Genomic DNA, 23,998 nt, shown 5'->3' on the forward strand with positions numbered 1-23,998 from the left:
TCACCTCGCTGCAATACCTGACTAAAAACGCTACACGGATGCCCCTCGCTGATACACACATAACAAATACACATGCTTGCACACAAAAGAAAATAGATCTTGAAAGGCCTCTCTGCCTTACAAGTAATTTAAAAGTACACGTACCTCTGCGGCATTCGGCTCAGCTGGAGTCAAAGAGAAAATGTTAGCTTGAGGCAAACACACTTCCGTGTCTCGAACCCACCTATGAGCTCCTTGTTCCTGACATCAAGGGCCATGTTTCGGAGAGCTGTGGCCACGGCACAAACCACCCGGTCATTGTCTATTCTCAGCAGCTCCACCAGAATGGGAAGTCCTTTCTCTTTCCGAACCGCAGCACGGATGTAGACAGACCACTGTAGGCGTAGAAAACAGATGCAAGATGATTATCAAGATGCGCTGATGAGATTTTGTTGACAAGGTTGCATTACTTCATCCATATAACATGAGCAGAAAATGAGCATAACAGTAGATTCTAAAGTGTGAAATGTGAATATCCGAGTCGCTGTCTACACTTTCAAGACTGAGACTGAGAATTGAGACCCTTTCTACGTTGTATCCATTTGAAGATGTGAGTTTCAAGCTGTCAGTTCTCTTTCTTTCAAAAGAGACTTTGTTCTCGATATGAAGTTCACTGTGTTCTCTAAGCTATCTGTTTGCAGAACTCTGTGACCTTGATAGACAATATTGAAGCATGAATGTGTATGTGTGTCGGTCATAGTGGTGGTGGGTGCCAGAGCCAGTCTGGGTGGGTTGTGGCTCTTCAGGTGCGGGTTACTCACAGGCTTTAAGGTGGGGCCTACCTTCCAGCTACCCGCTGCCAGGTTCTGTAGAGCCCCAGCCGCTCCCTCCAGTGTGTCCGGGTTCGAGCACTCAGACAGCAGAGTGAGGTACGGTTTCACTATGGACGGGTGCCACAGCATCTGTAGTCCCTTCGGAGGGTCACTAGAGTCAGGAAAAGGTCCAACACCATCCCACTAAAAGCAGAGACAGAGCAGGTGTCATTACATACAGACAAGATATCTGTAACTGGTACTATTAAGAGAGGCATCGTAGACAGAATGTCTCCACAAATAATGTGCCAAAAATTGATCATTTATTTGTCTTATTTTCTGTTTAGTTTTACAACCCTGTGAGCAATATTTGTGAAATGTCTAATATTTACCAAACTCCTAAAGTGCTTATAATTTATGAACAATTAAAGCATACATTTTGCAAAAGTTGTATTGTTTATGCTTCCCTTTATTATTAGATAATACATTACCAATGTGGATTATTTTATTTTATACAACAGTTCTGTCTGGTTCTTAAATCTGATCACCTGATAGTCGTGCGATATTCTGCAAATAACAGCACTTGTCCAACCTCTTCACCTTACGGTATTACTCCGCCCACATACAGCAACAAGCTGAGGACACTCTACAGCTTGACAAATATTGCTGCTGTTGGACAATATAATGTACTTAAGGCTTTTTTAGTCAAGAATGTAGTTGTTTAGATTGTAACTATGCATTTTATTTATAAGGATAGTGCCTATTTTAAATATTTATCATTTATTAGAGACAGCGCGTTGGTGGCCATTAGCCTGTCACTGAGCAGAGCAAAGACGGTTGACATTCCACCACAAGATGGCAACAGAGACGGCATAATAAGCCCTTAGAAAATAAAAAACTGTGTAATTTCTAACTTCAGCTGATCAAATCATTATTAAACAGGCAAGTGACATTCTAAGTCGAACTCTCTCTTTTTTATGTTGCAGTGCTGAATTTATACCAGTGTGAGTGTGAGATGAGACTCAGATATCAGGAATGTATGTATTTTGTGTTGGCCACTCTTTGTATAGCCCTGAGTTAATTTTTGGTTGGTCATCTGTTTCTAATAAGTCTCCTGTTTTTGTTACTGCAGACTAGTTCAGTAAACAGAAAGAAAGAAGAAATGCCTACATGTGTTTAGTGTTTTTCAGTATCGCAAACGCAACAGTTATCTGTTAGTGTTTGCTTTGCTTTGGCAGTTTTTGGATAATTATTGTGATCTCCTGTTCGCTGTGTAGAGTGATGGCATTTCATGTCGTTCAACCTTATAATCTTAAAATGTCAGCAAAATCACCTGTTTTGTCATCACTTTAGACATTATGCTAGAGAATCAACACTAGCTCTAAAGTGACGTTGGTGAAGTAGTAACGACTTCTGCTGTTCTGACGTCAGCTACAGGTGTAAATGAATGGCGGAAAATAGTAGTTCCTCACACAAAAGGGTTTTTAGACTCTCCATGTTTGATTTTCTTTTTTTATATACGCGATTTTGCTGAAATGTTGTATAAATGCAATATCACACTCGTTGCAGTGCGATATGGCTATGTATCATCACTGGTGAGGGCACTAAGGCACTCGGCCTGTGACCTCGTGCCAAAGCACGCCTCCCAACAGTGCCTATATACAGCCATATCACACTGATACGCATGTGATATTGCTAATATAGCAATAAACAAATACCAACATTTTACTCAAACCCTTACCTAATACATCCAGAGAAACTGAAAATTGCAAAGTGGCCTTTTAATTTGTTTCCACAGCTTTGTGTAATTAAAAATGCAGTGGGCCAAATATTTTGAATGGCAATGTGTTTTTATTATTCTACAGCAAAAAAATTGAATATTAATTCTGCAAAAACAAAAATGGCACGGTTTTATGATTTGAATTGCTAGACACATTTGAGATGTGGCAGGCCAAAATCCTAATTTAAAAAGGATGGAGTGGGTTTCACAACAAAAAAAACAAAAAGTTGTGCCAAAGTTTAATGGGACAGCAAATTGTACCCTATTCATGGAAAGTGCCAGATGCTATTTATTTTTGGCCACTTTTATTTAGAAGCACTGTATAGACACACCAGGAAATGATTGGGAGAAGAGAAGAAATCAGGACGCGCCAATGTCTCAAGCCAGGCTTCAGCACATCAGCTCGATGTGCTATCAGATGATCATACCATAGTATATATAATGATTCATAAATTACAGTATCACTATAATAAATGGAAATATTTTTTTTGTTGTTGTGTATTTGTAAAATCTTTCAAGCTAAAGATCACAAGTTGTTTAGGATACAGAGTAATTGATGAAACAAGACACTCTCAACTGCCACACAACCAGATGTGCATTTGCATTGTTGTTACCGAAAGAGATGACATACTATTTATTTATTTAAAAGCCACAATGCAAAGTAATGCCACCTTTTACCTTGCTATTCATGCCATGCAAATGCAGAACAAACACTGCCGATGCCCCTGTCTTCATCTGTTTTCAGAAACTAAATGAAATCAGCCTGGAAAATACGTAATTATCCACTGGAGGAGGACGAGTGTCGACGCAGGCGACCCGCACACGAATGCCGCTAAGTGATGCTAATTGCCAGCAGCTGCAGGGATAAAAACCCCCGGCCCACCTGATCGTGGCTCTTCTTTTTCTTTTTCTTCTTGCCCCAGCAGCCGGAGCTCTCTGCATCCTTCCCGCTGGCATCGGTGCACAGAACCCCATCCAGTTCCTCCGATCCCATCTGCTGCCCCTGAGACGTCTCTGCCGCCAACCTGTAGGACAGGTTCCGCAGGATGCACACACAGTTCTCGATGGTCTGAAAGAGGGTGCGTTTTGTGCACAAATATAGGAGAGAAATTTTTTTTATTTCATATTATGAGGTATACAACGCATAGAAGCAACTGCAAATGGGAATAATCTTTTATAATCAGTATAATCTTTTGGAAGCACACCTTTTAGAGGTCTGACTTGACTCGACTTTTCACAGTAAATATCAAAATGTCTTTTTCTATTTGCAAAACAATCTGTCCGCTTTGGGAAGTCTGTGCATTATTGTGCTCTGAACTCTTAATAGTCTCTTGTTAGATTAGTCCTCTGGATGGATTCCAGTGGAGAGCTGGAGAACTAATCCTATTGTGATGAGCAGTGAGGCAGGAAAAACAAAGAGGACGACTTTGATCTTGTAAATGCTTTCAGAGGGATTAAAGTGTGATGTGCTTTTTTTTTTCTCATTCAAACTTGTTCTCACCGAGTATTATGCTAGTAACAGAGACCCCTCGAAAATCAAACAAAATGTAGACTCAGTATAGAGAGGTGTGTAACAGCATGCCTTTATCTGTGTAATTACCACAAAGCTCTCTTAAGAGCGACCACAGATATACAGAACAGTTGTTGGTGGCATAAGCAATTATAGAAGCCAAAAAAACCTAATCTGACTCCTTTGATACAATGTCCTTTGTTTATGCTACAAATCTACCAGTTTGTACCAGTTTTAACCATCCAAGATGGTATAACTGAGTGGCCAGTGTAATAATGAATCAGGATCATCACAGAAGACTCAGTGATTACTGATATAAAACAATGCATCACAATAATGTAAAAACATAACATTAAACACTATAAAACATATATAAATAGGTTCAACTGTCTTAAAGGGCACCTATGATGCAAAATCAACTTTTGGAAGCTGTTTGTACAGAACTGTATATAGGTATAGTGTGTCCACTCTCATATTGGAGTGATAAAAAACGCAGCAAGTATTTTTATTTTCCTGACATTAAAATTGGATCTCAGTGGTTTTAGGGCCCACGTGATATAGGAGTGCAGTTTCCCTACCCACCAAACTGATTGACAGGCATGTATTAGCATGTCTCCGTAGTAATGCATATAAACATGTCCACAGAACAGGATTTAAAAAGAAACTGGAATTAAAAGATGTGTTCAACTCTCTGTGATGACGTGTGATCAAACATTTTTAAAACAGTGCATGTTTTAATAAATAATAGTAAGTAATTTTAAATGAAAACACTATGTAATTCTAAACCGCTGGACCACAGTCGCATAGTGTCAGTATAACTTACAGTATATGAGGAGCAACAATATACAAGAGCAAAAACAGTGCACAGATTTATAAATTAAAAAAATGTGCACTCGCTTCTGAAAGTTGTACAAAGTCAGCATTAGCACATTAGCACAACGCACAACTGAAAACATTAATTAACTAGGGGGCGGCACGGTGGCTCAGTAGTTAGCACTGTCGCCTCACAGCAAGAAAGTAACTGGTTTGAGTCCCAGCTGGACCAGTTAGCATTTCTGTGTGGAGTTTGCAGGATCTCCTCAAGGTTTCTCCAGGTGCTCCAGTTTCCCCCACAGTCCAAAGACATACACTATAGGTGAATTGAATAAAATACATTTTCTGTAGTGTATTTCCCAATACTAGGTTGCAGCTGGAAGGGCATCCGTTGTGTAAAACATATGCTGGAATAGTTGGTGATTTATTCCTCTGTGGCGACCCCTGATAATCAGGGACTGAGCCGAAGGAAAATGAATAAATGAATGAAAACGGTAACTTTGTCACAGATTTAGAACCATAATAGAAAACTATCATCTTTGCTATTTTTCGCTATTTACAAATGTATGATTCAGTCTTGATTCAGTTTTTAATTCCCTCTTATGCCCTACATAAGGGTGCTATAGCACATGCACATGTGTATTTAAAATATTTGCTATATACATACAATAAAATAATGCTTGGTGGCATCTCATCTTTAACCCAAAAGGAATGCAAAAAATGGATTGTACTACATGATAATGCACAATTTACTAAAAATAATGATCTGTTTAAGTTCACAGGACATACATTTCAGCACACACTGACAATATATGTTTGCAAATGTGCAATGAAACAGTGGTTTTAGCAAAATGGTTAGTAATTTAAGACCATAGATGTCTAACTATGCTTTAGGGAAATGCACCCCAAATCAAGAGTTTGTGCGCAATATCCATCAGACGGTAAGTCAATGGACTATGGGTGGTCTGTGAACACAACATCTGAGACTAAACTGTCTGGAAAGATTTATTCAGCAGAATTGTTTTCCACTATTCTGCATTTTGTCTTCAGTCTCATCTAACATTTAGCAGTGGCGAAGTGCTCTGCTGCTGTATTGGAATGGTCTGGGAGCAAAAACTGCACAACTAAACCTGCTAGAATTCCCAATGAATGCACGCACTTTTGTAGAAAGGCAGAGGAGGGAAAGGTCAAACCTTGCTGTCGATCTCACTGGTGCCCAGGGCTGTCTGGATGACATAAAGCAGCGCATCAGTCAGACCCTCACACTCACGCATCCTGCGACGGGCCTCTTCTCCAGCCGAGCTCACATTCCTGTAGAAAACACAAGAACACACACATGAACTCAGCGTTGTGTATGTTGGATGCTATTTATTACATTTCACCAGTTTTGAGCTTCTAAGTTAATACCAAACCAACCAAACAAACAAAGGACAGATGGTTTTCAGCATTACTCATATTTATTACTCAGTCAGCTGTTTCTTTCTCTTTTTTATGCACTTCTCATATAATGTTGGTTACACTTCCATCAGATGTCATGTTATAAATGCCCATTGTGATCTCCATGCATGTGTTTATAGTAGGGAAGGACTCTCCTTTGGCAACCATTTTTTCGGTAAAACAGCCACTGACAATATATGTATTAGGAATTATTTTATCTCCTTTTTAACCATGGGAAATATATCCCAAAAAAAAAAGTAAATAAACTACTGTAGAAAAAGGGTATCACACATTTATAACTTATATAGACCTATCTTTTTAGTAATACCCACAATGCATACACACAATGCATCACATAACAGTATGATGCATGAGTGTGCTCCACGCGGGCTTGACAAACACCTGTAGGACACACTCCTCCTGTCTTAATGCACCAGACATTGTGTTAGAAACTCTCATATGTTTTACATGTTTGTTTATATAACTGCTATTTTCATTTATAACACTCCATTTTTGCATCTTGTTTAAAAACACCATCAACAGCAGCTACGCTAATTATTTTCTTTATTCACTATTTCCACCTGGGGAAACTCATCCCAATGCCCCTAGACACTATGAAGCGCCATTGATGCTATCCAAGACCTGTGAAGAGATGATCCCAAGGTATCCATAATCCTGGACCAGGCCGTATCCCGAGCTGATGCTGTGGTGGTCATGAAGGAATGGAGTGCATGAGACTGATTCCTGAAAGACCAAAGTGACAAACGATTCCCTGCATTGATCCTATGGGCAAGCCTTACTCACACCTGCAGCTTCTCCTCGATGGACGTCCAGCTTCTCCAGGCTCCTTCACCTAGACTGCGGCTCCACACAGGAAGTTTGGCCAGAAGAATAATGGCAGTGCCCAATAGAGCCTGGTTTCTCTCGAGGTTTTTTTTCCCCTTCACTTTGTCAAAGTTTTTTTTTCACCATTGTCGCCACTGGCTTGCTCGGATCAGGACTTGAAATTTAAGACACTCTGAACTAAACTAAACTAAACTAAACTTCAAATCTGAAATCTGGACTTTACTAGAACTATGTTAAGCGGCCTTGACAGTTTACATTGTAAAAAGCACTATATAAATAAACATGAATTCAATTGAATTATAGGGCAGTACTATACGTATTCCTCTCCAATAGCCCTTAGTCACAAATAAGATCCACAAAACATGGCAATGATTTGTTTTCCACATTTTCTCCAACATGCAGAAAATGAACTACTATTGTGTAATTTCTGAGGAGTATCTAGCTTTTTGAACCAACAAAAAAGGCTTTTTTTTTAACATAGCAAAATTTCACACATCATGTTTAAGAGGCATCACCATGCCTCAAAGCAACAAGCCTAGATTCCCAAGAGCTGGAGCCTCAGGAGACCTGAATCGGGAAGTCTGATCTGAGCAGGATCTTATTGGAAGGTGGCTGTGAGAAATCAAAGAGAGCATCCTGTGGTCTCTCTCTCTTTCTCTCTCTCTCTCTAAGTAGCTTCTAAGGGATCTGTGTGTCTCAGGCAGCTGCAGGTGGTGTGGCAACTGTGTCCAACCATTAAATATTCAATCAGACTTCTAGTTCCTCAGCCATCCATGAAGAGGATTAATTATCACGCTGGGCGTAGGGAGCTTAGTCCAGCCATCCAAGAGTGACTCAGCACTTTCTACAAGTCCTGCTGCTTCAGACCTGAACGCTGATGAGCAGAGGGAATAAGTATAGCACTGTATGTGCATATAGTATGCGTTATAAATGTAAAGTGTTGTTAATGTCAAGCAAAAAAAATTCCTGAGCTCCAGAAGTGCTTTTTGATGTTTCCTGTGAGCTCCAGTTATACAATCAAAATGCACCTTTCCATTGAGTAAGCAGAAAATAGAAAGCAACTGGAAAATATTATATTAAGATCGCACTGTATCAACAGCACTATGATGGAAGCCGGAATATGTGTGAATAATGTGATTAACACTTATTCGTGATGCACTAACAGCTCTAACGAAGACAAAGCCACGACACACTTGAGTCAACCGTATTAGGCAGGCTTTTTAGACCACACATAGTGGAGTACCCGGATTCATAAACATCTGACACAGTGCCAGAGGTTTTCCCATGCCTTTGTCGTGCTAAATCCAACCCCCATCCAAACCTTTGGACTCCAAGGAGTTGCTGTAATCCCTCATCAAAAAGTCAGTCACGTCATGGCCATGTTTTGTTCTAGTTAATTGCAAGACATTATTTGTGCAAAATATGTGCAGGCTGGTTAGATTTTTGGTAAGCTAACAATACATTCATATAGCTTGCCACACAATGTTATATTACATTATAATGTTATTAATCTCTTTTTGACATTTCTGTGGTTAAGAATGAATGTAAGATGCGTTTGACAAGTTTAGACAATGGGAAAGTCATTATAACCTATTTTATTGCATAATAATTATGCACAGTATACTTTAAACTATATACACTAGTTTAGAGTTGGTTGTTGAAAAAGTATGTAATGTTCACCAACACAGCAATGAAAAAAACACTATAATAATGTGAAATAGTATTGCAATTAAAACAGGGTGTCTGCAGGTTTCGTAAAGTCAAATTTAAGACTTTTAAAGACCCTTTTAAGACCATTAAGAATTATATTTTAGACTTATACAGGGTTTCTAATGGCCCGGTATTATCGTGAGGAATCATTTAATTGTTTTATTTTTTTCCCACTGATTGGGGAATTTAATTTGGGGAATTTGCTGTAAAAACAGCTGTTGTGAACTGTATCTCTTTGCAATATAAAACTTGAATATTAAAAATAAGGTTTTATTAAGATGTATTGTTGGTCATTGGATGGATGTTGGCCCGATTAAGTAGCTTTACTAAGAAAAAGGTAAATGAAGACCTGTTTAAAATTATTTAAGGCCTACAACACAGTATGTCAGTGAATTTAAATCCTTTTAAGGCCTTTTTTAAAATTTAAGACATTTTAAGACTTTCTAAGACCCAGCGGACACCTTGAAAAATAAATTTGAATTATATATATATATATATATATATATATATATATATATATATATATATATATATATATATATATATATATATACACTTTTAATTAATTTTTTAAGATCTGTCACATGACCCTTCAGAATCATTCTAACATGCTGGTTAATGTTCAAAATCACTATTGTGGTAAATAAATATCAGTGTAATATTTTAGTGAAAAACATAAAAAAACATTTGTTTGAGAATTATTTAATGAACTGAAATGTCAAAAGAAAAGCAGTATTGTGTATTATTATATGTATCTATTGTCACTTTTGATTAAATGAATGAATCCATGCTACATAAAAGCATTAAAAAAAGAATAGGTGATGTAATCGCTTTGGGCTCCAAAGAAAATTTGGATAAGTAGAAGACTTTGGCATGCCACCAGGTCCACAGTTACAGTGCATAACACTTTTCCAGATCTAGAGAATCCTACTGTCGAATCCGTCCAATAGTGGGCAGAATATAATCCTGCTAAAGTGGCAGAACGAGCTCCATCACGAAATGGTTTAATGCTCAGAGCCTGAGACCAGCCAAATTCATCAAATGCAACTGAATCTATTTATTCAAATCAATTAATTTAAGTTATCAGTGAAGGGGCTCCTGGAAAAGCCTCAAAGCTAATTCTCAAATATGTTTAGTTGACACAGAGAAGCACAGTGCTATTATCCAGTGATGTACTTTAGCCTGCTGAGACCCCAATATACTGTGACATTTCTGAAAGCGCGCAAATTCATCATATCAAGTCACACTGCAAGATGGAAGCTATGAGGCATTAACATAATATTTGCATAATTCTTACTTGTATAATCATCTAATAAAACAATGAATTGCTTCTAGGTGAAGATTAAGCCTCTAGAGAAACCACAGATCTTTTAAAGTGTTGCTGTACTTGTACACAACCTGACAAAAGTCTTGTCGCCTATCCAAGTTTCAGGAACAACAAATAATAACTCGACTTTTAGTTGATCATTTGGTATCAGAAGTGGCTTATATGAGGCAATCGCCTGTAGATTACACTTATTTTACCAAAATAAAATAAGATGATTTTTAATTATTTAATTAGGACAGTAAGGTCTGAATTTGCTGAGACACAAGTTTTGTCACTTAACAGAAATAATGTACAGTATAGAATATAAAGTCATGGTGCAGTGGTAAAAGAATGAATATTGTGTATGACTCCCATGAGCGTGGAGGACTGCATCCATACATCTCTGCAATGACTCAAATAACTTATTAATAAAGTCATCTGGAATGGCAAAGAAAGTGTTCTTGCAGGACTCCCAGAGTTCATCAAGATTCTTTGGATTCATCTTCAATGCCTTCTCCTTCATCTTACCACAGACATGCTCAATAATGTTTATGTCTTGTGACTGGGCTGGTCAATCCTGGAGCATCTTGGCCTTCTTTGCTTTCAGGAACTTTGATGTGGAGGCTGAAGTATGAGAAGAAACGCTACCCTGCTAAAGGATTTGCCCTCTCCTGTGGTTTGTAATGACGGCAGCACAAATATCTTGATACCTCAGGCTGTTGATGTTGTCATCCACTCTGCAGGTCTCTCGCACACCCCCATACTGAATGTAAACCCAAACCATGATTTTTTTCTTCACCAAACTTGACTGATTTCTCTGAGAATCTTTGGTCCATAAGGGTTCCAATGGGTCTTCTGCTGTATTTGTGATGACTAGGATGCAGTTCAACAGATGATTAATCTGAAAAATATGCCTTCTGCCACTTTTCCAAATGATCAACTAGAAGTCAAGTTATTATTTGTTGCTCTTACAACTGGGATCGATGACAAAACTTTTGTCAGGTAGTGTATATAAATATGAATAAACAATAAATATGGTGGCGACGCAGTGGCGCAGTAGGTAGTGCTGTTGCCTCACAGCAAGAAGGTTGCTAGTTCGAGCCTCGGCTGGGTCAGTTGGCATTTTAGTTTCTTTCCATGTTCTCTCTGTGTTTGCATGGCTTTCCTCTGGGTGCTCCTGTTTCCCCCACTGTCCAAAGACAAGCGGTACAGGTGAATTGGGTAGGCTTAATTGTCCGTAGTGCATGAGTGTGAATGAGTGTGTATGGATGTTTCCCAGAGATGGGTTGCGGCTGGAAGGGCATCCGCTGCGTAAAACATGTGCTGGATAAATTGGCAGTTCATTCCGCAGTGGTGACCCCGGATTAATAAAGGGTCTAAGCCGACAAGAAAATGAATGACTGAATAAATAGGGTTCCCCCATGTTAGGACAAATATCAAATTCCCTGAATTTCACTTAATAAAAAGCTGCATTTCCATGCCATCTAATGAACAAAAAAATAGGCCACTGTTCTGCTTACATATTAATAATATAACATTGAAATATGTTAAAATAATACCAATATTAAAATGGTTTTGCTTGAATATAATTGTGCATGACTTTAATATGAGAACAACAATTAATAATTTACCATCCCTCTTCCATAATTCATATGTAGCTCAATATTGTTTTACATTTACTTTATACTTAGCTTTCTGTCATCTACTTTGTAACACACAGTCTTTGGAGTGCTCATTTTGAAGTCAAAGCTCTTATAATTTGTATTTGACTTAAGTGGCTGTCACAGTCAAAACAGAACAATATATAAATATGACACAGAAAAAATATATTTTAATAAAAGCAAACTACAATTTAAAGCGACAAACCAAAAAAATCCCTGATCATCCACGACTATGACCAAAAATATATAAACATTTCCTGACTTCTAATGGAATTCCATGACCTGTGGGAACCCTGAATATAAAAACAATAGATGCTGCATTAAACTCGCACTGGTATTAAGTAGAATGTGTACCTGAGGCACCCGGTAGCATTGCGGAGCACCTGTGAGGAATGCAGGTGCAGTTTGCGGTCATCCTGAAGGGGCGAGGTGTCCCATCCCGAGTGAGGAATAATAACCGTGTTGGTCAGCACTGCCAGGGCATCCTGAATTATGGGCATCTTCAGAGCATCGCATGAAGACAAGTTCCACAGCACACCTGTACACAAGAACATCAGCTATGAACCAAAAAAAGCATCTGATCCAGCGGTGAAGAATGCACTCTATATTTATACACAACCTACAATTTTCCTGATTCACCTTGAGCACAAAAATATATGCAATTGAAAGCACTGATTGCAGCAGGCTAACAACATGCCTTTGAATATTGCATGAGGTTTTGGCCCTCAAACATGAAATTATTTCTAAAGTTTCACTAGTGTGTCCTCATCAGCCCCTGTTGGCATGCGGGCTAAAATGTGTTAAATTTTGCATACTATTTGTCCAAAATTGTACGTTATGAATATTTCATTTCCACCACGAGACCCCTAACTGCTCCGCTTCAACTCTCAAGTACTTTCGCACATTCCTCCTCCCTGCTGCTAACTGTCTAAGCTAATTGTATCTTATCATGTTTGCTAAATATCACAGACTTCCAATTCCCGAACATTCAGCAAGAGAAGTGCATCCCTCTTCTATACAGTAGTGCAATTAAATTAAAGAAATTAACACTTTTATTTAGTTAGAAATCATTTGTATGGTCAAGTGGTTGTCGTAAAACATGCATACAAAACATTACGATAAAATAAATGGAGTTCTTCTGAACTGACTATTAATAAAAGAATACTGAAGAAATTAAATCAGGTTTTCGCAAAAATATTAAATAGCCAAACTGTTTTCAACACTGATTATTGCAATAAATGTCACCAAGGCAGCTTATTATAACATAATTATTGTAAGACATATTACAGGTTTATAAATATGTTGAGAGATGAATCAATATTGACCTAAAGCTTAAATAACAATGCATTACCTATACAGAAAAACCCCATACAGTCCAGAAAAACCACATAAGCTTTACATCCGCAGTATCTTAAAATCCCATTTGGAGTACATGTGAAACATTTCTGAACACTTTTTATGTAAAACTCGTGCACATATTATATGATCAACTGTGGACATGTGTGGAGACGTGATCACACTACAGTGGAGACTCTTTAAACTCGTGGAGACGAGTTTCATATTAAAAGATGTTTGTGATTTTGTGATTTTAACATGCTATTTTATATATAAACTGTGTGAAACTCAAGCTCAATCAGTATTTAATATGGGATACTGTGGTCTTAAAAAGCTATTTAATTAACAGTCTGTGCATACAAATCATCTAAATACATCCAATATTGTTAGTTTATGTTCAAATTTACCTTTTATGTTAGAGATGAAAACCTCCACTGAATTAAACTGCAGTAAAATGCATCTTATAATTTTTTTTTTTGCATAAATCTATTAATAAAGCTCAGTCCTGATCAAAACTACTAAATGTTTTTAAAAAATTACAGGATTTTAATGCTTTAATTGCCAAGTTCGCAAATGATGTGACTGATTTGGTGAAAAAATAAACACAAAATGATGTATTTTTAATATAAAAAGTAATTGTGGACTGGATTTTTTTTACCTTTCATCAAAGTCTTGAACATGTGAATGATTAGTAACAACATTGGCTTTAATGCATTGTTAGATTAAAATTGTTTCTCCCTAATTCACTGCTGGTGGCTGTTTTTGCCCTTTTGACTTCCAATATAACCACATTTGATGGTGCTAAAATAGTCTTTGTTTTTGTTTACTGCATGTAGTTCTGAGAGCGGAGACGCATATTTTGATCTTCTCAGACATCAAGGTACTGTAAGTAAGCAAAGGTCACTCTCACACACTCACGGACACACACATACAGGCTTTAACTTGCTGTTATACTGCTTTTTTACTAAGCTTTTTTTTTTCTGAAGGGTTAATGTTGCCAACTGATGATCAACAGTAAAAGCTACAAATTTGACCTCTTCCAAACAGGAAAAACCACCAACAATCAAAAATGCATGATATGGTGCCATGGCTTTGTAATACAAAAATGTGGTTATAATGGAATTCAATGGGGCAAACACCACCACCAACAGTAAGTTAGGGAGAAAAAATGAACATCCATAAAAACAATGCATCAAAAGCAATGCTGTTTTTGTGTGTTTTTTTTACAAAATCAGTGACATCATTCATGAATCTGACAATTAAAGAGTTTTATTAAAGTAGTTTTGATCAGGACTGAGGTTGATTAACAAATTTATGCAGAGAAAAAAAAAGAAAATTAAAATATCTGATGCATTTTTACATTTTTAATAATTTAATTTAAGGTACTTAATTAGCATAAGGGTTATTTTAATGAGTTAAAAAAAACTCTAAGCGTTTTATCAAAATATGTGTCAAAAAAAGCCCAACAGTACATAAGGGTTAAGAAGTATTTACTTTGCAACATCATTAACATATTTTTATTACATAGTATGTCATCAAGGTGCACATATTTAATAATAGTCTTTTTAATGAATCATTAGTCACAGAAATCATAGTCCTTACTAGTGTTTGTCAATCAAGCTTATACAGGTTAGAGTTGCCCTGTTAGCCCTTGCTGGTTGATGCATCATTTCATTTTAAAAAACATGTTTCACCATTGACTGCCATTCTAAATTGGCTATGCATTCAGACTAAATAAAATGGTTTGTAAGCAATACATATGTCGTTTTTCCATTACATTTTATTTGAAAAGCATGAAATGAACTTGCTGCAGTGCGCTCTTGTAGGTCCGTCCTCTGTGCTGCTAGCAGGTTGTACAGCTCTGTCCTAGCCAATTCAATCTTATCTCACGTTATCCTATCCAATCTTGCTTGTTGAACATCAAAGATGTCCTGTCTTTATGCGCCACCTGCAGAACGAAGACTTCTGAGCTCAAATTCTGGCTCCAGTCACAACAGGGCCGTGTCTGGCTTCAGAGATCAGCAGGTAATGGGTCTACGAGGTGTTACAGGATGAGAAGACTTTTTTTCTCCTGTTCTGATCCACACTCAAATTTGCATGCTAATTGTCTGTGAGAAAGCTCAAATTGCTTTTCTGTTCTTTCCAAATGTGTCATCTAACGTGAATAACATGCACAGAGACATGGAGCTGTAATAAGCAAGTGCCATTCTGCTTCTATCTGCCTATATTCAGTTTTAAACACTGTAGCTGTTTCTCCGAGCGCTGGATTGAGGATGATGGTGATTTTTCAATTGATGGACGTTTAGATTGCTCACCAAGTCTGAAACACAAGGGAGCCGCAACATCCTATTGAAGTGTCTCCCAACAATTCAGCATCTGACATTTATGAAATGCCTGAAAAAGCAAATCGCCGCCCAATTTTTCAGACATCTCGCAGAAAGCTTCTTTGTAACAGGAATATTTCTATAGGGGATTTAGAAGAGCCTTTGTCTTTTGTCAACGCGTCAAGACTCATTATACACAAGTCCCTAAAGAGGCTATGCCAAGCACTGGCATTATCCTTAATTATTATAGCCCTTACCAATTAGGAGATCATTAACAAATCATTTAATGGGTAGCAGGGTCTACAGTAACAAGCGAGCGATTCTAGGAGAGCTGATTAACAAATTGGGCCCAATTATAAGGAAGCCCTAGATAGTGACAGAAAGGTCACATACAATGCATTTGTATGCTGAACGAGCAAAAAGGCGGAAATAAGGACAGAGTGCATTCATATATAGGGGGGCAGACATTGCATCCTCATCAGGCACCGCATAAAAAAGACAGGATGTTTTGATCATGCCCATGATGGAATCACATTGGTCAAACATCCTTTTCAGTTAAACGAAGTGAAATACAGTGTCTTTCAAGTGGAGTTGAAAATATTGAAAGACAAGTTTTAAATGTATGAAAGACTCGAGTGTGGTATTCTTGAGTTGGAAATTGACAAGCTTCATTTTTAAATGTGTATTTGATGTATCAAAGTCCCCTTTTAATCGTTTTGGACTGCTCATTTTTTTTTGTCCATAAGATGTAAACTAGGGCTGCACAACATTGTGATATTTTACTTTTCTGCAATAAATATTGCAATGGGGCGACACGGTGGCTCAGTGGTTAGCACTGTTGTCTCAGCAAGAAATTTGCTGATTGGAGTCCCAGCTGGGTCAGTTGGCATTTCTGTGTGGAGTTTGCATGTTCTCCCTGTGTTCGCGTGGGTTCGCGTGGGTTCGCGTGGGTGCTCCGGTTTCCCCCACACTCCAAAGACATGCTCTCCAGGTGAATTGAACAAACTAAATTGTCCGTAGTGTATGTGTGTGAATGAGTGTGTGTGGATGTTTCCCAGTACTGGGATGCAGCTGGAAGGGCATCCGCTGTATGAAACATATGCTGGATAGTTGGCAGTTCATTCCACTGTGGCGACCCCTAATAAATAAAGGGACTAAGCTGAATGTAAATAAATGAATGAATATTGTGATATATACAAATGGATTGAATAGCTGTATTTGACAGTTTGTTTTTTGAGTTTAACAATATTCAGGTGCAGAAATTAAATAATCACAATGCAAAACAATTTTTTTCCGCATATATTTAATGCAGATCACGTTAGTTGTGTGCCTATGTGTCTAAACGCTTACACATTGTTTAATAAACACAGGATGAACATCAATATACAAATATCTTTACATATGACAAAAATTAAAAGATTAAAATGTTACAAAAATTATTTTCTGGGTGCAGGGCACATTTTTAATCCTTAAAATTGCAAAAGTGGATTTGGACATGGCCTTAATGGTTTTGCGCCATGCGCTTTAGACTTTGCCCCTAGATCGTCAAAATAGAGCCCTTGTTTTCGTTAAAACATGTTAAATTATTTGCCAATGGGATAATTATTTAAAATGATCTTAATTTCAATTTGAAACATACATATTTAGATTAGAAACAAGAAAAAATGTAAGCAATTTTTTTCCCCCATAAATCGTATGAATAATTAAATAAAATCAATCTTGGTTACACCTCCAAACATCATACTTTTTGTTTTCCAACTTTCTTGAAATGCTTATTCCAAGGCCATAAAAACACATGCAAATGATAAACTTTCACTCTATTATGATTAAACTTAGCAGTGACTCTACAAATAAGATGAGCTCTGTCGCTCCTGGTCAACTATAATTCAGACTCAAAATTGCAGATCTTGCGACGTGACTATTGATGCGCACATTGCGATAGCGATGCTGAAACGATATATTGTGCAGCCCTAATGTAAACACTAACTGCACTGTTCATTTTTTCAGTCAGAGAAATGCAGAGAGATGGAACAACAACAGCACTACTAAAGATGGCAATAAACATAGACATGATAAGTTGACAAGTTTCATGTGTGAGTGGAATAATGGATATCACTTACTGCACTTTAAATGACTTCAGAGTCATATTTATCAATCATACCTTTTGTGAAAAAGTGCAGATGCAGCAGTTATTGCATGATAGACTGACTTAAAATGTATGATAACTTATAACTTCTGTTTTTAAAATGTTAGATTATAATGAAATGCGTTATGTACTCCATCCTGAGACATGCGATAAAAAATAAAACGGGTGTCATAGTTTGCCAAAGAATGCAAATATTGTCATATTTCAGAAAAAAACAATAATAAAAATGCTGAAATTTGAATCTGACTTGTAGCATAGCAAGAATACTGACTACTTTGCTGTTATAAATACTGTAACTGTTATTTAGTGCTAAATTGTTGCAGTTAGGTTAGGTGGCTTAGGTTTTATTATGAATTTGTTAGGTAAATTTGTCACAAAAAACTTGGCAGTCAGTGTTTCCCAACCCTGTTCCTGAAGGCACACCAACAGAACAGATTTTCAACCTCTTCCTAATCAAACACACCTAAATCAACTCATTAGAACATTAGAAAAGACTCCAAAAGCTGAAGTTACCAGGTCAGAATAGGGAGACATCCAAATTATGTAATGTTGGTGCCTCCAGGAACATGGTTGGGAAACACTGCCCAAGTAATTAAAAAATTTATAATTTTCCTCATTTTGAATTCAGATGTGGTTAATTTGGTTGTTTCAGTCTACTTCTGTGTTTTGTTTCCATGAATATGTGACTTATTATGATAACAAACAGCTGAGTCAGAGGTATGAGTATCCCAGGTCCCCTAAGTCTAGCAGCATTTTATCTTCCAGTGTGGACAAACAAATTACTTCTCGCCTGAATCATTTCATGTCAGAGAACAAAGGAGAAGAAACAAAAGTGCTTATTTCTGTGAGTACCTGTGAGCAGCTCTCTGATCTCCACGTCAGTTGTCTTGCGCAGGAGTCGCACGAGTGCAGGGATGCCACCGCAGTTCTTCAAGGCAATCTTATTGTCATCGTTGGCCTTGCCATAAACCAGGTTTCTGAGTGCACCACAGGCACTCCTATGCACGTCGGTCATACGGTGATCCAGCAAGTCCACCAGCAGCTGGATCCCACCCTGCCTTCGTATCTGATACACAGAGCCACACATATACTGTATTAAAGACACCATAGACACCATCATTCAACCATGTAAATACACACCCACACACGAAAACATACAGCGATGTCCAAAACTATTAGAACTCTTGGCAGATTAAAGAGGTTACAGTTGTTTTTTGTTGAATTGGCCATTTTCAATATCCATAAAATAAATGAAATATCTACCAAATCATGATTATGCTCTATGAACTATAGAATAGAATCATCATAAAGATACAGAATGTAGTTTATCTCTTGGACAGCAGCCTTGCTGCTTTTCAGTTTGGCCAGAGGAAAACTGGTCCCCTAATTAAGCCAAGTTTCTCCAATGTTTTGTGCTCCACTTCCATCAATTGGTGGAGTTTTGGTTTCTTGCCACCGTCACCTCTGGCCTGCTTGGATGAGGTTGCTAGAGCTGCTCTTCATCGGTTCGTCCTTGAAAAGTGACATTTGCATCAAACTAAAGTGAATCAGTTTTAATTTAATTACATCTACAACATTCTGCCACTACTCTGCTGCCTGCTTATTTTGATGAACATGTTCCATAATCTGAAATTTTATTTTATTTTTTATAATTTCTTTCCATCTATATCAGACCTGGGCATTTTACAAAGAGCAGGCCACATGCGGCCAGCTGGACTTCTTTGATCGACACATATGAAGTATTTACTTAATTTAAATTTAACCGCAAACAGGGCTTTGCAATGTGCTGGTCTGATATTGCGAGTCAACAAAAAGGGACTTTCACGTATAGCGTTTTGTGTGCTTGGTTTCGTTTAAATCGCAAATAGGAAGGGATGCACATGCGGTATATGTCACGCTCACGTTTTCTAGGCACCGCGAGTTGAAAAAAATCGAAATTTTTATTCAGAGAGCCACGAACGAACCACTAGTCATGAGACAGAAACCAACCAGGCAGCTTCACACTTTGTATGGAATTTCACAGTAATTAAGGTAGACTAATTACCTCACATTAACGATTTAACAAATCCAGATACAGATCCTCTCTCAGTGATGATCATTAGATCATATAGCCATCTCACATTCAACCTGACTTCAGTGCACTTGTTCAGCCCAACACATGCTAGAATTCTCTCAATGAACATTAAAAAAAAAATATATAAATATAAATAAAAAAAATGAATGAATCAATGAATGAATAAATAAATAAATAAATAAATAAGTAAATAAATAAATAAATAAATAAGGGCAGCATGGTGGCGCAGTGGGAAGCACAATCGCCTCACAGAAAGAAGGTCGCTGGTTCATCTATGGACCTATAGGTGAATTGGGTAAGCTAAATTGTCCGTAGTGTATGTGTGTGAATGAAAGTGTATGGATGTTTCCCAGTGATGGGTTGCAACAGGAAGGGCATCCGCTGCGTAAAACATATGCTGGATAAGTTGGTGGTTCATTACGCTGTGGCAACCCCAGACTAATAAAGGGACTAAGCCTAAAAGAAAATGAATGAATAAATAAATAACTAAATAAATAAATAAAAATTAACTAAGGTGAAGCAATCAAAAAAAAACAACCCTGTGGCATTTATATGAAATTGAGATTGTGATGCTGGTCTTTAAAATACTTTTGGTGTAAAATGGATTCTTTTTAAAACTTTTGAGTTTTTCTGAATGTTTATTGAATAGTTTCACAGAATGTTTTCTATTGGTCTGGCCCTCTAAAACTGCCACAGAGTCTAATGTGGCCACTTGGAAAAATTTATTGCCTACCCCTGATCTATGAGAAGCATCTTTGACACAATTTGCATTGTAAAATGCACTACAGACATAAAAATGACTTGATTACCATACAAAAACAAGTTAGACATACCAAATACTTAAGTTAAAAGTGGACTAAACAGTTTAACCATCCACATCTTTTGAACATTAAGAAATTAAATCATGTTTTGAAGCCAAAAAATGTACATTTTTTACTTTGTATTATTTTTTTATCGGTCAGGTCTAATCATTTTGGCCACCACTGCAAATAGTACATGAGGGTGTGTGTATATATGTCTAAGCTGTTTAGTCAGTAGTGTTTTAACAAAATACAATCATTGTTTGTATTCAATGAATTCAAAAATTGATCAAAAATTGTCAAAAGCAAGTCTTTTGTCAAAAAAAGCAATTATTAGAAATATTTCGAGGGCATAAACAACAGAGGATGTGGGCATAAGAATACACAAAAGCCGTGGCAGCAAGAATGTAAGCTTTATCAAGGCCAAGCGAAATAAAGATACATAATATAATTATTGGGTGATTAATTGTGAGAATGAAGACTTTTTTGTTCTTGTTTTTAAAACATTTGTTTCTTTACCCGAGATACATAACAACAGACAGATAAAGAAAACACTGAGCTACCATTCCTGCATTGACCAGCATCTGAACTAGCATGGAAATTCAAATAAACCTAAAACCATGATCCTCACTGCAAGCATATATAAGTAGATAGTCTATACAAAACAGCTTTGCTGTTGGTATGCAGGAGTCACCTCTGATTTGATCTTGTTGTCTCCAAAGCACAAGTGCTGCAGGTAAGCGGCAGCATTGGACTGTACCGATGGAAACTGGTGCTGCAGCATTTGGATGACCTCTGGCAGCTCCGGATCCCTCCAGCCAAATTCCCTGAAGAGGCACATAAACATGCATAAGTGAACACAGAGAAGCTTTCACATAGACAACAATGCAAACATGTCTTTGAATGCATCTAGCATACTGCAACAGCTTACTTTTATATGGGCTGTAAACATTTAATTCTCCTCTCTTGGGTCTTTATGTATTTCTTTTCACAATTAATCAAACCGAATGCAACTGGTTTGTAATTTCTGCCAACGTCTGATCTCCTGCTGTTAGTTGCACTACTTTTCTCCTTTGAAAATAGTAAAGTAGTAGTAATTAACGTAGAAAACGAATACCACTAAACAATGGAAACAAATGAACCTCAAAATATGATGTATGACAGTGTCGGTAAGGAGAATAAAAACGGAAAAACAAATAACGCATGAGAAACAAAAGGTATTACAGCCAAACATGCCAGCGATCATTTTATATTTGGAATTTTATGCTTTCTGCAGAGGAACGTCAGATCATGGGTAATGTATACAGACAATAACATCCTCCCGGAAATGTGAGTCTCATCACAGGTGTCAGTGACAGCTAGCTGTGCTATTGCCTGGAGCTATCCTGAGGTGCATCAATCCCCAAAGGAGAAGATCTGCATTTTGTAAACCCTAGGGTCCCGCGACTCGATCATCACAATATCAGAGCCAACAGCAAATAAAATAGGAGTAAACAAATCCAACACTATCCTCCTGATGTGCAAACACAAATTCTGCACGTAGGCAAGATAGGAGAACTCGATGTCTGACATATCGAAGTTTGTTTCTCTCTCCGACCACCAACCACTGTCTCTACACTACCGCCATGTCAGAGACTGTCAAACAAGAGGAATCGATTCAGATAATAAGATACACTATGTGAGAGATGGGGTGCTAATCATAGAAAGAAAGCGCAAGGAAGGAGAGAAGCGAAGAAAGGGAAAATAAGACATGTGTAGGCAGAGAAAATGCGATGCTGGCAATAAAAAACCCAACATGATGGACAAACATCTCTGTGTAAGAGGCACCATGGGAAACATCTATTGTAGCATGTCCTGTTTCTATATAGTGCAACCGGTAAACCTGAGAGGGCAATTGCGGTCGTGAAAAAGAAGAATGGGATCCATTGGGAAAAGGTCAAAAAGGAGATAATACTGAAAGATAGCTACTTTGTTTTCAATCGCTGTATCATTGTTGGTTTTATCACTGTTTAACCTTGAGAAATAAGCGCTTGTTTGAAGCACATCTCGCTGAGCTCGAACTATGTACTGAGAGATTTGTTCACAAAAACAGAGAGCAAAATCCATTATGGTGGGTAGGAAATGGCCATCAAAACTCCAATGCTATGACAGGAGGCTGACACAAATCACAGGAGCGGACTAACTGATAATGTTTGCGTTAATCAGTAATTAAAGCATAACATAAAAATGACTATAAAATGGATGAAGTTTATATGGTAATCAATGTAGCGCTGTCGCATAAGCCAACTCTGGGTTAATTAGTGTAAATACATTTTTGACAGAAGCTCTAAAATGACTGTGTTAATTAACTAGTGCACTAAAGTGAAATCATTCACTCAGTGTTTACCTCGTGTAATTATAGATGGCAATAAAGCAAAAGGCAAGGGTCCCAATGCTTTATCAGCTTTTAAGTTTATCAACTGCTCAACAATTTTATATTACAGCCAATATAGATAATATAAAATATAAGATAATATAACTATAAAAATCTAAGCATCTTCCAAAAGTGACACATACAACCATTTATTAAACTATAAATCATGTTAACGGAGTCTTTTGTCAGCTGATCCGAATGTTATTACTTGATTGAATTGGTGTTATCAGTGGTTATCAGCTAATGTATTTGGGCCAGTAATGGCCTTCTGTGCCTACTAGTAGGCTCAGAAGGCTGTTATTATCCATCCACATGGTTATTCAGCTATACAGGCCGGAAGTTACCAAGAATTATTTATCTTATTCATTACATTTCCCATTAATTGTATTTTATTAACGTCTACCCCAACCCTAAACCCAACAGTCACAGTAATGTAAAAACTGATCTGGATCTAGAGACTTCTCTATTAGTATAGCCGATTAACCACATGGAAGGATGATAACAGCTTTCTGAGCCTTTCAGTAGGCACAGAATGCACCTGCTGGCCCATATCTATCAGCTGATAACCACTGATATTGGTTATTCAATCGAGTGATAACATTCAAAGCGGGTGTTTTTGCAGACATCCTGTCATTAACTATATTTATACTCTTGTCAGTTAAAATACTTCCAAATTAAGCCACTGAAGAATCATTCATTCAGCCTCTGAGCAACACATACTGTAGTTCATTTCACAGTGAATCACTGTTATTAATTAATCATTTGACAGAATACTTCAGTGATTCATTCATAGACAGTCAAGAAACACCACAATGTCCTGAATGCCTCATAATGAAATGAGAATAGATTTAAGCTTGATTTAGGATATTTTCAAATTTAGCCATTCTTTTAATGAATGGCCATTTTCAACATGAATGTCAGGGGCTTCCAGTTTCAAAGCAATCTGTTATGCTGCTTGATGCTGCTACAGTAACTGCTATTTGGTATAAGTATTTAATTTATTGCCACAATCATACACACACAAAGTAGTTTGTAGCCCAAATAGTTTTACA

The 23,998-nt window shown here is 37.4% G+C and overlaps 1 protein-coding gene across 7 annotated transcripts in view; it reads right to left on the reverse strand.

Annotated features, from left to right (window-relative positions):
* The window catches only part of ctnnd2b (catenin (cadherin-associated protein), delta 2b), a 145,038-nt gene that overhangs the window by 16,216 nt on the left and 104,824 nt on the right, over positions 1–23,998 (reverse strand). For 5 of the 7 annotated variants that reach the window (XM_056477004.1, XM_056477046.1, XM_056477021.1 and 2 more), the window contains 7 exons: positions 21,228–21,360; positions 18,512–18,725; positions 12,209–12,392; positions 6,088–6,205; positions 3,455–3,640; positions 801–995; positions 224–374 (listed from right to left, as the gene is read on the reverse strand). In XM_056477004.1, coding sequence (XP_056332979.1) covers positions 224–374; positions 801–995; positions 3,455–3,640; positions 6,088–6,205; positions 12,209–12,392; positions 18,512–18,725; positions 21,228–21,360 — 1,181 coding nt within the window. The remainder of the gene's footprint in view (positions 1–223; positions 375–800; positions 996–3,454; positions 3,641–6,087; positions 6,206–12,208; positions 12,393–18,511; positions 18,726–21,227; positions 21,361–23,998) is intronic. The other 2 variants (XM_056477030.1, XM_056477012.1) reach the window with 1 other exon arrangement.

Source organism: Danio aesculapii, chromosome 2 (genome assembly GCF_903798145.1).
Source record: "Danio aesculapii chromosome 2, fDanAes4.1, whole genome shotgun sequence".
In the NCBI taxonomy this organism is placed as follows: domain Eukaryota; kingdom Metazoa; phylum Chordata; class Actinopteri; order Cypriniformes; family Danionidae; genus Danio; species Danio aesculapii.